This window comes from Galeopterus variegatus, unplaced genomic scaffold, assembly GCF_000696425.1.
Source record: "Galeopterus variegatus unplaced genomic scaffold, G_variegatus-3.0.2 Scaffold6868, whole genome shotgun sequence".
NCBI classification, from domain to species: Eukaryota; Metazoa; Chordata; class Mammalia; order Dermoptera; family Cynocephalidae; genus Galeopterus; species Galeopterus variegatus.
This window is the reverse complement of record NW_007732979.1, coordinates 21,549-39,291: the sequence shown is the minus strand read 5'-3', so window position 1 is coordinate 39,291 and position 17,743 is coordinate 21,549. Positions and strand designations below refer to the sequence as shown.

Sequence of the window (17,743 nt, the reverse complement as noted above, 5' to 3'; positions counted from 1 at the left end):
GAAACAGGATGGAGATGAGGGATATGAAAGGCAGGCAGCGAGAGCCAGGCCTCCCCAGCCCAAGACCCTCCTGGGCTGCAGGTGAACAGGCATCCACACAGTCTGTCACGTCCCTGACTCTCACATACCTACAATACGCAGGCCACAGGGAAAGCTATCACGCAGGACCCACACGGTTTTGTACACAGACAGGTTTCTTTTCCTCTGATGCTAAGCCTGCCAATATATTTGGGTCCCACCTGGGTAAATGTCTGATGTATACATCTCAAAAATCAAGTATTATAAAACAAACCAGGGTATCTTCAAATTCAAGCAATCGGTCAAAGTAACAAACACCGTCCTGTCAAAAAAAAAAAACAAACACTTTATTCATCTACACATAACATACATAAAAGCTGGCAAAATCAGGATGTTTTCCTCAGCCATCCTTTCCACATTTTGTGCAGTTTTAGTGAACTATAAATCATGGATTTCTTCATGCCTAAAAGAGAAAAGAAGAGAGGGTGAGAAAGTGGAGACTCATCAAGGGAATGCTCAGAGTTCCAGTGATATTGTGACCAGAGACTGGCCCTGGCAGCAGGGCAGTGATGGGCTGCCGGGTGGGATCTAGGAGACGAGGGGGCTGAAGGTTATTAAAGGTCATTGTGATCAATGGGGGGAAAAGACTGATTTAGGCATCTGCTGAAACAGTGACATGAAGGCCAGTGGTATCTGAGTTACTGGGATACGTCAATCTTTTGAGTTTCAAGCATATTGGCAGCCTTTGAATTTATTAGTGCTTTAAAAAAGGACGCAAGAGGTAGGACAAAGACTCTGCACACAGTTGGGCACCCTTGGCCCCCTATCTCTCTCCCAGTGCCGGAACTGCAAACACCCCCAGCTCACTGCTTCTGTGTCACTGAGTATGCCACCTGCCAGCCTACAATGAATGCTGTTCCCACCACTTTCCACCTAGTAGACTCGGAACCCCATTTAAGATTTCTTCTCTAGGAAGTACCTTCCTAGACTCCCAGGTTGGTCCCACAGCATCTGTGCTCCCTTGACACTGTATAGTACTTGTCACCTGACTCGCCCATTCCTCTGCCTAGACTGGGAGCTCCTTGAGGACAGGGACCTTGTCCGATTCATCTCTATATCCTCATCACCGAGTACAGTACCCAGCACACAGCAGGTATTCAGTAAACGCTTCTGCATTGAGGGAACAAATGCGCCTCATTCAGGTAGCTGACCCTCCAGCATCCCCATCTACTCAATCACAAGCACCTGATGAAACCCGAGGACAGGCTCTCTGGGGGCCTAGAGGAGAGAAGTAAAATGGGATAAAATAAGTGAGATGTTACTTGTCTGTCGGATCTAGCAGGACCCTATTTGTGGACTACTTCCTTTGTGTTAAGGGTGAGATCATTTGGTTTGTGTTTCATGGTGTGGCTCAAAGACCCTAACGGTCATTTTCATGATGAGGTGCACGCCGTGGTCTGTGCTGCAGTCTGAAAGGCACACCCCTGGCAGTGCACTTTGGTAAACATGCTGACAAGGTAACAAGATTCATTCCATAGATGCCTAGCACTGGGTTTTGAGTGATCTCTTGAAAATATCTGGCCCTGTTTCCTGTAAATTGTCTAGTCCACTTGGCAAAAAACCCTTTGAAGAGGTTACCGCAGGCAGTGGCAGGTAAAAAGGCAGGCAGCAGTAAAATCATTAACGAATACTTCTGGATGCTCTGGCGTGGTTTGTCTACCGGCTGACTGACTACCTGCAAATTGACATAGCCTAGCCAAGAAACTCAGAACGCCTTTCCCTGCCTCCACCCCTTTTAATTTTCTCCCTGGAGCAACCACTCTGGTAAACCTCAGTCTACCGGCTGACTGACTACCTGCAAATTGACATAGCCTAGCCAAGAAACTCAGAATGCCTTTCCCTGCCTCCACCCCTTTTAATTTTCTCCCTGGAGCAACCACTCTGGTAAACCTCACCCACTTGAGCATTGAAACTGGAAACTTATTATGTAAGATGCTTTTTAAAACTCCAGCCAGATCCAACCAAGAGACCAAGCAGGTAGTTGCATATGCTAAGGTTCAATACAGCAACCCCAGGGCACTGAGTCACAACTAGAGGGAAGACACATGGACCATGATAATTCCCAGCTCAACTTCAAAAAAACTTACTCACAGACTCCTTGGAGCTTAAACATTTAAGGTAAATATATAAAGTAGATGAGCGTTACCATGTAGCCATTTTTTGCTGCGAGTGTACCGAAACCTCCCTTGACTAAACTTTCGCCCTTTGATGGCTCTGCCACCAGGATATTCTCAGGAAGCCTGCAGCAGGGAATTTTGTCAGAAAGAACAGGAGCAGGAGTCAAGAGACCTGGATTCTAGTCCCAGGTGGACCACAACTGACAGTGTGACTCCCTCTCTCTGGGCCTCAATTTCCTCACCTGCAAAATGACTAGGTTGAACTAGATTAGGGGTTCTCTAACAAGGGGCCCGTAGATAGACCTGGATGCCAGCGTGTGAACTCCCTGAAACAACACAAGCATCTACTGCGTATGTGCATATGTGTACTTCTGTGCTGAGCACTGGAGTTTTGGTCAGGTTTTCAGAGGGATCCGAGACTTGCAAAAGGTTAGGAATGAAGGGTTCTTTCTGTCCTAATATTCTAATTTTATTTTATTTTTTAAAATTTAATTTAATTTAATTTTTTTTTGTCCTTTTTGAGACCAGCCGCACCACACTCAGCCAGAGAGCACTGCGAGCGCGTTAAAATTTAATTTAATTTAATTTTTTTTTTTGTCCTTTTTGAGACCAGCCGCACCACACTCAGCCAGAGAGCACTGCGAGCGCGCCGGTCATCCCTATATAGGATCCAAACCCGAGGCGGGAGCACCGCTGCGCTCCCAGCGCTGCACTCTCCCGAGTGCGCCACGGGCTCGGCCCCATATTCTAATTTTAATAAAGGACTTAAACTTCATGAATTTGGAACAGGCAAAAATATCCTATACAGGACACAAAAAACTGATAACCACAAAGAACAAAAATGGATAAATTAGATTACATAAAATTAAGAACTTCTTTTCATCAGAAGACAAACCCCAAAGTGGGAGATTTTTGCCCTACATATAACTAACAAAGGACTTGCACCCAGACTTGGGCAAGAGTTTTATAACTAACAAAGCACTTGCACACAGAGAATTCAGTAAGAAAAAAGCAGACAACTCGATAGGAAATTGAGCAAAAGACTAGAATAGACACTTCACAAAAGAGGATATCCAAATAAATGTATGAAAAAATGTTCAACTTCCTTAGTCATCAGGAAAATGTAAATTAAACCCCAACATGATACCACTACTTACCTACCACAGTGCCTAAAATGAGAAAAATGTATAGTACATATCAAGTATTGGCCAAAGAGGTGCTGCAACAGAAGCCCTGCCAGTGTAAGTATAAATTTGGACACTTATTTGGTAGTATTTACTAAGGCTGAACATTCACATCTTTACGATCCAGGAATTCTACCCCTAACCATGTACCTGATAGAATGCATACATATGCTCACCAAAAGGCAGGTGCAAAAATATTCACAGCAGCCCTACTTGTAATAGTCGCAAAGTGGAAACAAACCCAGTATCCCTCAAGAGTAGAATGGCTAAACTATGGTGTATTCGTACAACAGAATACTGCAACGAAACACACTATCGCTACTCCCAACAATAGCATGAATCTCATGATGTTATGAGGAGTGAAGGATACAAAGTTCAAGAACGTGCCAACAGAACCATGGCATTAGAAGTCAGGATAGTACTCACTATTGGAGGAGCATTGCCTGTGACTACAGGGCGGTCCTGGGAGATGGTGCTGCTCTAGCTTTTTATGTGGGCACCAGGCTCACAACGTACTCGTTTTGTGAAAATTCACCATATTTGTTATTTGTGCACTTTTCTTTATATATGGAGATATTTCCTATTACCAGATTTAGAATCTTTCATTCATTTAGTCACAATCTGAACAAGTATTTATTGAGCACCTATATATGTAGGACACAGAGCTAGCTGTTGGGGACACTGGTATGACAACAGTTGTAGTCCCTGCCCTCACAGAGTTTACAATCCATAGAATTCTATTTGGCCTACATTAAGCTTACTCTTTGATTTCTGCTTTATTTCTAAAGAAAAGGATGGTGATTTAGGAATTCTGCACACCCTGAAATCCATTTAGAATGTATCTTTGAGGGAAGACGGTCCGCTGAGAGAGAAACTACCCTGACCACCTCTCCACGCTCCTTCCCGACTGCACAAAGATGAACACCTTTAGATGCATCCTCTTTTAGAGAGGTCCTGATTTACCTAAAGCTAGTCATCATGACTTCTGATTAGTATTTAAAGCCAGGATTTGTTTTGGATGCATACAGAAATCTACTTTATCTTCGGCTCCTAAGTATTTTTTCTGCTGATTTCCAGTTTGTTCCACATGACCTTCACACATATCTAAGACTATGCACTCCCTGTGTGACCTCAAATGGACAGGTCCACTGACAGACAAAATTCTCCAGGACACAGTGTGGGCAGAGGTATGGATAGGTTGTGGGAGGCCTCTACCTTCCCATAATTCTATATTTCAGATCTTTGGGAGAGAAAATTAGTAAGCCCCCAAACATTCTTCTAATTAATTTCCAACCACAGTTAGACATATCTACAAAGAAAATCTCTTCTGAGGCAGAAGTACAACTTATTTTAAGAACTTTCAGGTTTAAGGGATAAGCATATCACCAGAAAAATCTTTGATATTATTATGTGTTCTTATTTAAATACGTAGGTACCAAAAAATGGAAGAAACACTTTAGTTCTAAGAAATCAGAAACAGAGGATAATGAATGATCCATTCTATTGTGTTTTAGGCAATGCCTGGTAAGGATCAACTAGGGCATGCTAGAATCTTCTTAGAAACATGACTAAACCTGTCTTGTTAACTCAGCTGAATCTTTTGAAGTTAGGGAGGTAAACAGGTATCTGCTCCCAGAATTCATTCTGATTAACCAGAAATTCAGGTGGGGAAAAAATAAAGCAAGATTTCAAAAATTAAACTCATCACGCTCCCCCAACCTCCCTCACCTCAAGGAACGGTGCCTTTGCCTCCCAAGCCAGAAACCAGGGAGTTCGCTTTGATGTCCCCCTCTCCTTCACCTTCCATTCCTTCCTGATACTGCTGAGATCTCTTCTGTCTGTACTACAAATGGCCTGAGTTCAGACTGCCATGATTCCTCACCTGGCTGGCTGCTAACTTCCCAAGCCAGAAACCAGGGAGTTCGCTTTGATGTCCCCCTCTCCTTCACCTTCCATTCCTTCCTGATACTGCTGAGATCTCTCCTGTCTGTACTACAAATGGCCTGAGTTCAGACTGCCATGATTCCTCACCTGGCTGGCTGCTACCATAGCTAATCGGTCTCCCTAGCCATCACTTTACCTCCCTTCCGTCTGTTCTTTACTCTCTAGCTACTGCAGTCTTTCTACAACCCTTTAGTGGCTTCCCTCTGCCCTCAGAACAAACTCTGAGTTCCTTAGCATGGCTTTTAAAAAGGCTTCCCCGGTCTGGCTCCTGCTTATCTCTCAGTCTGATCACTAAATTCCCACACCAGAATACTCAAACAATTCTACTTCTCTCCAATCAGGTTAGACACTGTACAAAAGGCTGCTGCTCAGAACAGGACAGTCTGCTTAGCCGGTCTTCTGTTGCCATCTGCTGCCACCATGAGAGGAGGAGCAGGCAAGTACTAGAGGCTACTTGCTTTTGTTCGTCCTGAGCTGGCTGGCTTCAGTTGTGGATCTGTTCCCCTCATGAAAACAATGCTGTTTTACTAATAGCACAGTCTAAGAGAAGTCAATAGCATTTTCTAAATAAGATACTCCCAGGTTAAAGGAAAAGAAACATAAGTGTTTGGCTTTGGATGCATTTCTGTACTCTCATTTGACATGAGTATATGTGATGGTTAGGGAATTTCAAGAGACCTAATAAACACAGAGTGGCAAGCCGCAGAAGAAGCACTGCTATGTTATCCAACACAGTTTCTAGGATGGGCAGTCCTCTGAGCTGGTCATAGATGCCAGGCTTCGATCTTCTCTAAGATATAAAGTGCCCACTAGGTACCAGGTAACATACTTGACACTCTCGTTTAAGCCTCAGAACACCTTGTGAGGTAGATATTAATATTCCCACTATTTCAAAGAAGGGAAGTTAATTAATACACCAAGATTACAGAGTGAAGAAATGAATAACTATTAGAACTTCAAACTCGTATCTCCTGATCCCAGCCTTAGCTCCTTTGGTTAGCTCTCTCCCTGAATCTAACTGCATTTGAATATAAAATGTATTCCCTGACGCGGGGGAAGAGCGATAATGGCTACAAAAGAAAAAAACTAAACCAAATACATTGGGATTTTCTCACCCTAGAGATGATATAACTGTTGGATGAAAAACTGAACAGAGGCAGAACTTTGGAGATGTCGGGGAGAAGGACCTAGCAAAAGCGAGGCAGAACAGCAGCAGCTCTGACTACGACAGAAGGACTTGTAAAGAACATGGTGCAGGATAGGGGCTCTGAAGCTGGCTGTGAGGACAGAGCGGAAAGATGCTTTTACATGTCTTAAGATTATTTCCACAGCTTGGTGAGGCAGGCATAATTATTCCTATAAAATTAAAACCAGAAAAATTAGGTAACTTGCCCAAGTCACCATGGTTAAGTTGTAATTTGAACTCTAGTCTCGGGGCTAACAAACCCCACCCTTGGTACCATGTCAGGCAGCCTTCATCACAGCCCACGACTATCATCAACAGAGAAGCCAGAAAATTATATTAAGTGAAACAAACCAGGCACAGAAAGAGAAATACCATATGTTCTCACTTACTTGTGAGAGCTAATAAAAATAAATAAGTAAATAAATAAACGAATGGGGGCGGGGCGGGGGGAAGAAGACACAACAATTCCTTGATTTTGTTAGGACAAGTGAACAGATATGATGTTGATGGGGGGAGGGAGGAGAGGGAGGGAAGAACAGGAGGAATTGGTAAAGGGGCACGAAAATCAACTCTATTGTATATTGATAAATAAAAATAAAATAAAATAAAAACCAGATAAGCCAGAGCATAAGGCAAGTAAACCCACAGAATCTGAAGGGGTGCTCATCACTTTCCACAGACTCTGTCATCTCAGTCACATGTGCTCTGTCACTCTGGACTTCCACAATCCAATGTGGCCAGGTCAGAAGTGAAAGGGACGTGAGCAGTAAGCCAAGGGAGCCAGCATCTCCAGGCCCACAAGGAAATCTGGGCTGAGGGCTCTGTGACCCACTGCCCTCTGCTGGCTGGTGGAAAGAACGAGTGGAAAGAGGACCAAGGCTCATTTCAGGTGATAATGGAGCTTTTAAAACCTTTTATTAGAGAAAAAGTCAAACTTTTAAAAGGACAGACTCTGCATACTCACCCAGCTTCAACAACGTATTAACTCATGGCCAGTCTTGTGTCATCTACCCCTTACCCACTTCCCACCACCATGTTTTATTTTGAAGCAAATTCCAGGCATCACATCATTTCATCTGTAAATATTTTAGTATAAATCTTTAAGAGAAAAGAGATTTTAAAAACCCCATAATACCACCATTATCACAAGTAAAAAAATTAACAATAATTCTAAGTATTCCTTATAGCATGGGAAGCCAAAAAAAGAAAAAAAAAACAAAAACAAACAAAAAAACCCCCACAAATCATCAAGCCTCACCCAGAAAGGATCATGGCAAGAAAGTGGCAATCATGCAAAACATAGATTAATAGCCTGAATCACCCAAGCAAACAAAAGCACCTCATCTGCAGTCTTGCCAGGATAAACCAGGAGGAACATAGATTAAATGATTATCTTATTTGGAAATGCAAAGCAACACATCCCCAAGTGGCAGGAAAATCTTTAGTTTAGATTTGACACAAGTGCTACTGAATTGTTGAATCTTTCCAAAGATCCAGGAGGGCAACACTGTGTCCTTGGGTCGAATGCTCAGACGGGTAAACAAGCAGCTGGGCTGTGGGGCATTAAGAGGAGTGACCACACCAGTGCCCTGGCAATCACAAATCCGGGGATCAGAAGCAGATTGAAAGATCACTCCCTTTTTTGGGCTATCTCTGTGCCATTTCTCCCCTGTACTGCAAATTTCTATTAACACGTCTGTCTCCCCTTCTAGACTATGAGCCTCTGGAAGACAGAACAGCATTGTGTTCACTTTTGTATCCTACGTGGCTAGCACATGAGATGCTCAATAGATGGTTACATGAAGAAAGCCTGAACTAGAAAAGTCAATCACTTGACGACACAAGTGTTGGAAGGAATGGGGAGAAAAGAGAATTCTCATACATTGCTAGTGGGACTATGAATCATTACAGCCACTTTGGAGGGGAATTTGGCAGTATCCAAAGATATGTTCAAATGCTTAACCCATAATGACACAAGTGTTGGGAGGAATGGGGAGAAAAGAGAATTCTCATACATTGCTAGTGGGACTATGAATCATCACAGCCACTTTGGAGGGGAATTTGGCAGTATCCAAAGATATGTTCAAATGCTTAACCCATAAAACAAAAACAGGATGTAAAACAAAAAACATTCAGCAAACAATGATGACAATAAAGAGCTCCTAGAAATTAAAAGTATAATAGCACTAATAAAAAAATCAACAGAAAGGTTGGAAGCTAAAGTTGAGAAAATCTTCCAGAAAGCAGAGCAAAAGGACAGAGATTAAAAAATAGAAAACCCAAAGAAAAAAACCCAAAGGACTAGTCTTGGAGGTCAAATATTTGGATAAAAGGAGTTCCATAAAGAGAACAGTGGGAGAAAATCAAAGAAAAAGTAAAAGAAAATTTTCTTATATTTGTATATTCTGAGCAGAGAACAGAGAAAACAGTGGGAGAAAATCAAAGAAAAAGTAAAAGAAAATTTTCTTATATTTGTATATTCTGAGTTTCCAAACTGGAAGGGCAATGGATACTCAATAAAATAGATAAAAACAGACTTATATACAAGTATATTACTGAAAGGTTTTTCAGAGCTCCGGGGAAAAATGAAGTCCTAACAAGCTTCCAGAAAGAACATATACAACAGATTAAGAATCAGAATAACTTTGGACTTCAACAGCAGTCCTGGAAGTCAGAAGATAATTGCAGCAATGATTTAAAAACTCTGAAGGAAAATGACTTCTAATCTACACTCAGCCTAATTATGCGTTAGTGTAAGGGATTCTCAGACATACATGGTCTCCATATTTGCCTCCCGTGCACCCTTTCTCAGGAAACTACTGGCTAACATGCGTCACCAAAATGAGAGTGTGCACCAAGAAGGTGAAAAACGTGAGATGCAGGAGTAGAGGATCCCCCACAGGGGCAGGTGAGCACAGTCTCCCTGGGAGAAGAACGTTGTGCAGGGAAGCAAACTTATATTATATGGCTCAAGACAATGTTAAACTTGATACTGATTAGCCAAAACTACAAGACAACTGCGGTAGGAGGATGGAGGGATGAGAGGGTGAGTTTGTGCGGTGAGAGCGGACGCAGGAGTTCAGTTTTAATCTCCCACAGTGAGAAGTCCACAGATGGTGGCTAAGCCAGAAAAGTAGAGAAGGAGCAATATAAACTTGTTATTTAGAGAAATGGCAGTAAAAACAAAAATAACCCACTAAGAAAGCTGGAGGCAGTGTCTCTGAAGAAGGGAGAAAGGGCACGTAGTGCTGCTTTTGCTACATGATGCATGTGTGACTCTGACAAACATAAAAATACGAGGGAAAACCCCTGCACACAGGAGTCATTCAGAAAATTTAGAGGCACAGTAAAGCCTTCCAGCAGTACCTCAAACAGTCTGACTACCACACTGCACTGCTGTTATGCTTGTTTGTACGTTATTGCAATATCCTAGAGCTCATAACCATCAAAATTCAGCATTTCACAAGTGCTTAAAAGAAACAGATAAAGCTTTACAGTTTAACCAGGAGTGTTGAAGCCACTCAATCCAGCAGGTACCTTACGCATGTGTTTTCTAAAGTTCTTACCAGCAGTAAAAATGCCTTTGGTGCTCTGTCTTATACTAGAAGTTCTCACGATTGCTGAAAGCCCTGTGAGAAAAAATCAAAAAGGATACCAATAAAACCCCAAACAGATGTTAGTCACCTTAATAGTTCTAAAACCTAAAACCAAATATTCTTTCTAGTTATCCAATAAAAGCAGCAAATCTATCTCTGTCCTGGTGTCACAGAGTGCCAGGGAAAGGCTCAGAGTGGTCAGCCTTAATAGTTCTAAAACCTAAAACCAAATATTTTTTCTAGTTATCCAATAAAACCAGCAAATCTATCTCTGTCCTGGTGTCACAGAGTGCCAGGGAAAGGCTCAGAGTGGTCAGCCGTGGTAGTGGCCGGCCGTGGTAGCGCTGGTGTGAGCACCAGCAAGTGACTGGACCACTGCATGCCTGGGCCTCCTTGCCTTCAAACAAGGGGGTCTGGGGGTTAGGAGACCCTCAATGGTCATTAAGTACTTTAAGTCTGCTTAAGGCTTCTGGTTCTCAATTCTAAGATGTGAAAAGATATAAAACCAAATGTTTTTATCTAGGAGAAAAACTTTCATTCTGAAAACACATGCACAGGGTTCCTCAGTAAGGAGTAACAGTACAAGTCTTTCACCCCTTCAGAAAAGACAGCAGAGATCACACAGCAGGATCACGTTAAAAGAAAAGACAATAAACAATATGTCTTATATAGTTCTATCTTCAGAATAGGAAGGTGGCGACCTAAACACATGCTACGAAAAGCTGGCACAGGTCCACAAGAGAGAATGGAGCCAGCCTGAGATCTAATGGTCAACTGTGGTTTAATGTCCAAAATCGTTACTGTCAATTGCAGCTAACACCGAGGCTGGCAACCCCGAGGAGCTCAAGAAATATTTACTGAATGAAAACAGGGGAATGTGCTTATTTGAGGGAGAGAGTCATTTCCAATCTCATAATTATTTCTTTACTGACTAACCTCATAAATTACCTTTAACGCCTCAAAGGGAAGTAGGTCTCTGAAGATAAGATTTGGATTTTTTGATAAACATTAAAGAGGCCCTGGGGAAATGGGCCACGGTAGTGGGAACCTGCTCAACACAGCATGAGACACATTGGATGGGAGCTGGCCTGTGAGAGCTATGTTTTTTTTTTTTTTTCCTTTCTTCCAAGAGTTTTGCCTTTTTTGGTGGTAGCAGGTGGGGGCAGCTGGCTGCTACAGGGATTGAACCCTGAACCTTGGTTTTATCAGCACCATGCTCTAACCAACTGAGCTAACTGGCTAGACAGCAGCTGTGTTCTTGATGTTATAAAAGCATTCAAAATGTCACCAGCCTCCTTCCTTCTCAGACCACCATGAAGAACACAGACACATCTTTTAAATAACTTCTAGAAGTTATGCTCTTGGAACCAAAAGAAACATTGTTTCTCCTTTTGACAGTGATTTAGGATCCAGGAATCTGAAAATAGAAGTACTTCCCCAACCTCACTTCAAACAAGTGAAAATTTAGATGTGGAAAGACCCCAAACAGTCTGTGCTTTAATCTTGCTGAAGGCAATCTATCTCTCAATCTCACTAGGCAAGAAAGAAGAAATAACATGTCTCAATCACAAACAACGTCTCCTTTTGCCCACAGCCAGCACTCCCCCAATGTCACATTCATAAACGTACCTAGTCGCACCACATCTCCACAGTCAGGATCATGAGCAAGTTGGAATAAAGTTTCTTCCACATCTCTGTTTTTTCCAGGAGGGTCCATAATATGATTTATTTGTTGCTGTAAGGTTTTGGGCAACGTCATTAGCTGAGTGAATTGCCCTTCTGGGCTTTTATCTATCTGAGAAAAAAAGAAAAGATGACATCTATGGAAGTGCTTTGAATTCTACAAATATTCAAAGACACATGGCTTCTATTCAAATCACACAAACATGTACGTACCCACACCGTAGGCTAAGTAGTGTGCTAAGGAGCCTTACTCTCCTTTCTCACTGAATGTATAAAGGTTCGGGATTCTCAGCCCCTTCAAAGAGGACAATTCTGTTCCTATAATATACATTTCTACGTGAGAAAGGAACAGAAGCCTCTTTCAAGGATCAATTTCTGACTTTCAGTTTTAAAATTTCCATCTGTCTTAAACCTGATAGTGAAAGGAAGTGGGGCCACACTCCACACTACGTTCATCAAAGCCCTGTCACATCTGGCACTCAGACGAACCCTCCCACTGCAAACTCAGGGAGACTGACCAACATACCCAGGAGCACACAGCCAACAGGAGACCAGGATCTGAACGTGTGTCTCTTTCCCTTAGGCCTTTTACATACCATGTTGTATGTCACAAACTGTAGAAATCCACTGATGACAAACACTCATCTCATTCACTTTTAATCCCCTGGCACCCGTATGTAGTCAAAAACATTGGCTGAATAAGGAAATGAATAACTGATTCAATACAACTTGGCTATCGTTATTTATTAAATAGGAATAAGCCATACCAGTGGCTTCTGTTCCCAATATATTCCAAAATATATTAAGTTATTGAAAGATAAATAACGGAAATAAAACACTGAGTCAGAAGTTAGCCACAGGCCTGAGACTGGACCTAGCTTCCCTAATTCCCAGTCTAATATACTTTGCTTCATTGAATTAAATTTTTAAAAAATCATCTAAACATTGCCTGCCTGCCGAGTACACAACTAGTAACACTACCCTCAACAGCTCATCACATTACTTTCCAAGTAAGAATCTATCTTGTATTCTTTAAACAAACGTTTAGGTTTTAACTTCAACTAAGAGAACAGTAAAAAAAAATTACACAAATGAATGTATGAAATTTTAGATACAGATTTTCCAGATATGACCAACTTTCTTAAAATTAGAATTTACTTATTCTACCATTTTTTTGGTATTACAAGGCTGTGCTCTAACCAACAGAGCTAACTGGCCAGCCTTTTTTTATTCACTTTTTTACATTCAACAAATATTTAAGTACATACCAATCCCTGGATTTTCTAGTTTTGTCTATAAAAATCTGTGTAAAGAAGGAGAAAATACTATTATTTAGTGGCTCCAATAAAGGTAGAGGGGTGTTTTTACCTAAATATTTGATATTTATCACTAGTATGGTCCTAAAGTCACAGGCAACATCCTCTACTTAGCTTTGGCTACACGAATGACAAAAAATGTGAATATTTCTGTAAAATATCCTAGAAATGACATTTATGAACTCATATTTTGGGGCCACATATTGAGATAAGTGAAAAGGATTTTATATTTAAGTTATGCTTTACCTGTGAAACTTCCAGGAATTTCAGAGATGCCAAAGTGGCTTGGGTAACAGGAGGACTTAGAAAATAGTATTTGCTGCTGCTTTCTCTTGAGGAAAAAAAGCACTGAAACTTTTACTTGAAAGCATGTGTTTAAAGACAAAATATTAGATGACATATTCAAATAAATTGCTAAATTTGGCCTGTTTCTTTACTCTTTAATTCTCATTAAAACATCAAAGTGAAAGCATTCAGTTAAATTTTGAAGGTCAAACTGCATTTTAAAAGCAGATATGTAAAAGACCACATATTGTATAATTCTATTTATATGAAGTGTCCAGAATAGGCAAATCCACAGAAACAGAACATAGATTAGTGGTTACCTGGGGGGAGGAAAAGCTGGGGTACAGGATTTCTTTTCAGAGTGATGGAAATGTTCTAAAATTAGATTGTGGTGATGGCTGCACAACTCTGTGAAGATACTAAAAATCACTGATTTTTTTTTTTTAAAGATGACCAGTAAGGGGATCTTAACCCTTGACTTGGTGTTGTCAGCACCACACTCTCCCAAATGAGCTAACCAGCCATCCCTATACAGGGATCCGAACCCGCAGCCTCGGTGCCACCAGCAACACACTCTCCCAAGTGAGCCACAGGCCAGCCATGTGGATGATGAGGTCTCAGATAGAAATGAGGAACTTATTGGGAATTGGACAAAAGATCACCCTTGCTACACCATAGCAAGGAACTTGGCTGGATTGTGTCCATGCCCCTGGACTTTGTGGAAGGTAGGACTTGAGTTGTGAACCAGAATGTTTGGTGGAAGAAATTTGTAAGCAGCAAAGCTGCATGGTTACTTTTAACAGCCTACTCTGAGTTATGGTGGCGAAGGCATGATGTAAAGCCAGAATTTAAAAGGGAAGCAGAGTGTAAAGAATTGGAAAATTTGCAGCCTGGCCATGTGGTAGAGAAGTAGAGAGCATTTTCAGAAGGAAAATGAAGTGGTTAAGAAGATTAACACAAAAGTACAGGATTATCAAGAGAAGAGGGAAAAGGCCCTGAAGGCATTGCAGAAGCCTTTGGGACCAATCCTTCCATTTCAGACCCAAAGTCCTAAGGAGTCAGAATGGTCTTGGGGAACAGGCTTGAGGCACCCTCTGCAGCTCACTGCTCATGGCCACCTCAGGAAGCAGCTTCTAGCACCAGCACCCCAGCTGCTTTGGCTGCTCCAGCCATGGCTAAATTGGGCCCAGGTGTGGCTGGACCCGCAGCTTTGGAAAACACAAGCCAGAAGTCTTGGCGGCATCCACATGGTATTAGGTTTGCAGGCTTGCAGAATGCCAGAGCTGTGAAGGCTTGGGAGCCTCCACCCCGATTTCAACAGATGTATGGAAAAGCCTGGGGGCCCAGGAAGAGATCTGTGGCAGGAACAGATTCACCACATAGAGACTCAACTAGAGCAGTGCTGAGTGGAAATGTGGGGTTGGAGTTGCAGAAGTAAAACCCCATTAGCACCATGCCTAGTGGAGCTGTGGGACTGCCATGTCAACCCCAGACCTGTAAAAGTACAGTGTGCAACACCAGCCTATGAGAGCTGAAGCATCCCCTGAGACCAGGAAAGCCATAGGAGCAGAGCTGCCCGAGCACTTGGGGACCCAACCCCCACACCAGCATGCAGAGGACATCAAACATGGAGTCAAGGTACATGATTTGCCAGCTTTGAGATTTAATGCCTGTCCTGCTGGGTTTTGGACTTGCTTAGGATGTGTTTCTCCTTTCTTTTGGCCTATTTCTCCCCTTTGGAATGGGAATATGTACCCTATGTTTGTCCCACCATTGTATCTTGGAAGTAGATAACTTGTTTTGAATTTCACAGATGGGACTTTGAACTTTCGACTTTTGAATTGAAACAAGTTAAGACTTTGGGGATGAAATGAATGTATTTGTATGTGAAATGGACATGAGTTTTGGGGGGTCAGGGGTGGAATGTAGTAGATTGGATCATGTCCCCCCCAAGCTCCCTGAAGATTGAATTGTGTCCCCCAAGTTTTATGTATTAGAAACTTAGCCACCACTGTGTGACTGTTAAGAGGGTGGGAAATCCTATTACAGTAATTGAAAGGTGGGGCTTTGAAGAGGTGATTGGACTGTAGGACTGTTGAAGTAGTGAACGGATTAAAGACGGTGGTCAGGGGCATAGTCCTGAGGGCTTTAAAAGAAGAGGAGAGTCTGTCTTTCTTTTTCTCTGTTCTCTCTGCTTCCACCATATTGCAATGTGAGACCCCTGGGTCACTGTCGCCACCACCAGATGGACCAGCCTCAGAAACTGTAAGCAATAAATTTTGCTCTTCTTTATAAATCGCCCAGTCTCAGGAATTCTGTTATAGCAACACAAAAAGGACTAATACTATTAGAGACTGAGAACAAGGAACATGGGGTAAGAGGTATGTAGATGAACTTATGGGAATGGACACAGAGTGTAAAGAGCTTTGTATTTTATGTTAATGCCTACCAGCAAGCATCATGAAATAGGAGGTAGCAACAACCAAAACAATTCAGCCAGTTGACTCAATAGCCTCTGTTGTCCTAGTGCTGGCACAATGGGCTCATAAAGGGAGTATCATGGTGGCAGAGATAGAGGCTATGCCTGTACCCAATTATCATGGGCTTCTACTCACCAAGGCTGACTTAGCTACTGCTGCTGTTTAAAGTCCATCCTGACAGCAACAGAGGCCAACACTGAGATCTGATACAGGATCATTTCTTGAGACTAATCAACCACTTGGTGGTAAATTGACCACATGAGACCCCTACCACCTGGTTAAGGAGCAGCAATTCATTTTGACTGGAAGTGATATATACCCTGAACGTGAGTTTGCCTGTCTTGTTGGCAGAGTCTAGCCAGTACCACTGCACAGGGCTTACGGAATGTCTGATTTGCCAACATGGTATACAACTCATATCACTTATGAAACCCACTTTAGAGCAAACAATGTGCCTAGTGCAGCAATGGGCACATGACCATGGCTCCACTGTTCCTACCACATACTGTACCAAAGCTGCCAGCCTGATAGAGCAGTGGTTCTCAAAGGGGGGAATTTTTGCCCCCCCCCAACACAGAATTATCTGGCCTAAAATGTTAATGTGCCACTGTTGAAAAACTTCAGGAAAGAAAATCAAGAAACAATTGAGACCAGCATGGAGATGACACCCTGTAAGAATGGGGTGTAGTATACATCCTAGATTAATGACCTTTATACAGTACTCTGTTCCCAACTGGTAGAAGATATGGTCTGGAACCAAGTGGTGGCAGGAGCAGTGGCCTTGCTTACCATCAATCCCGGTGACCCACCTGGGAACTTGGTGCTTCCCATCTCCACAACTCTAGGTCTGTGGGTCTAGAGTTCCTAGTTCCCAGAGGAGGAATGCTTCTACCAAAGCACACAGTAAGCATCCCATTAAATTTGAGCTATGACTGTCACTCAATCACTTTAGAATTCCTAAAGTCTCCGTACTGGCAGCAGCAACTGACCCTGATCAGCAGGAGGTAGGGCTGCTGACACCCATCTCATTGTACACCTTGCCCAATTTTGATGCTAAACGGACAAGTGTGGTGCCAGTCTGAGATGGGCATGGTGACAAGGTCTCAGACTCCTCAGAGATGAGGGTCTGGGCCACCTTGTCTAGTTGAGCAGATAAGGGTGAGGGGGATCTAGAATGGGTAGTAGAGGAGGAAGAAGATGAGTATCAGTTGCAGCCTCAAGACCAGATGCAGCACTGGGAGCTGTAGCTCTACCCCTAACCTTATTCTGGTAAGTTTCCCCAGGAAAAGAAACCAGTTAGAAACTAGATCATGCGGGCCTCTCTCTGTAGGCCACAGGGAGGAGTTTAGATAAGTTTATCTTCAAAGTTAAAGGACATTTTTACTCCTTTTCCCTCACTCAGTTTCTGGAAAGTTGGCAACTGGGATATTATCCTTCCCTGTCCTCTAGCCAGAGAACAGAAGATGTCTTTCTGAAGAAATACTATAGATACTGACATTTGGGGTCCTCCAATAAAGCAGCCATAACCCTACAGTGAAGCCTACAGTTGATAAACCCTATCTACCACAAACAACTTCCAGTCTGTGTTTTAGTGCCTTGTGCTTTAAAAACAGGCCAGGAAGGACATCCAGATATTTAAGGAAAGCCTCTAACCTAACAGACAATAATGAATCGACAGAGAAAGGGAACTAAGAGAAAAAGAGACAACGTGGAAAGCAAGAAAAGACTTCAAAAATTATGGGGTCAGCCCGGTGGCGCACTCGGTAGAGTGCGGCACTTGGAAGCGCAGCGGCGCTCCCGCCGAGAGTTCGGATCCCATATAGAGACCGGTCCGCTCACTGGTTGAGCATGGTGCGGGCGCGACACCAAGGGTT

The 17,743-nt window shown here is 42.6% G+C and overlaps 1 protein-coding gene across 5 annotated transcripts in view; it reads right to left on the bottom strand.

Moving 5' to 3' along the window:
- Positions 1-352: 352 nt before the first annotated feature.
- Positions 353-17,743, bottom strand: part of TAMM41 (TAM41, mitochondrial translocator assembly and maintenance protein, homolog (S. cerevisiae)) — a 34,893-nt gene continuing 17,502 nt past the window's right edge. For 2 of the 5 annotated variants that reach the window (XM_008591372.1, XM_008591369.1), the window contains exons 4-6: positions 11,735-11,900; positions 10,076-10,138; positions 353-481 (exon numbers count right to left, since the gene is read on the bottom strand). In XM_008591372.1, coding sequence (XP_008589594.1) covers positions 405-481; positions 10,076-10,138; positions 11,735-11,900 — 306 coding nt within the window. In that variant the 3' untranslated portion in view covers positions 353-404. The other 3 variants (XM_008591373.1, XM_008591371.1, XM_008591374.1) reach the window with 3 other exon arrangements.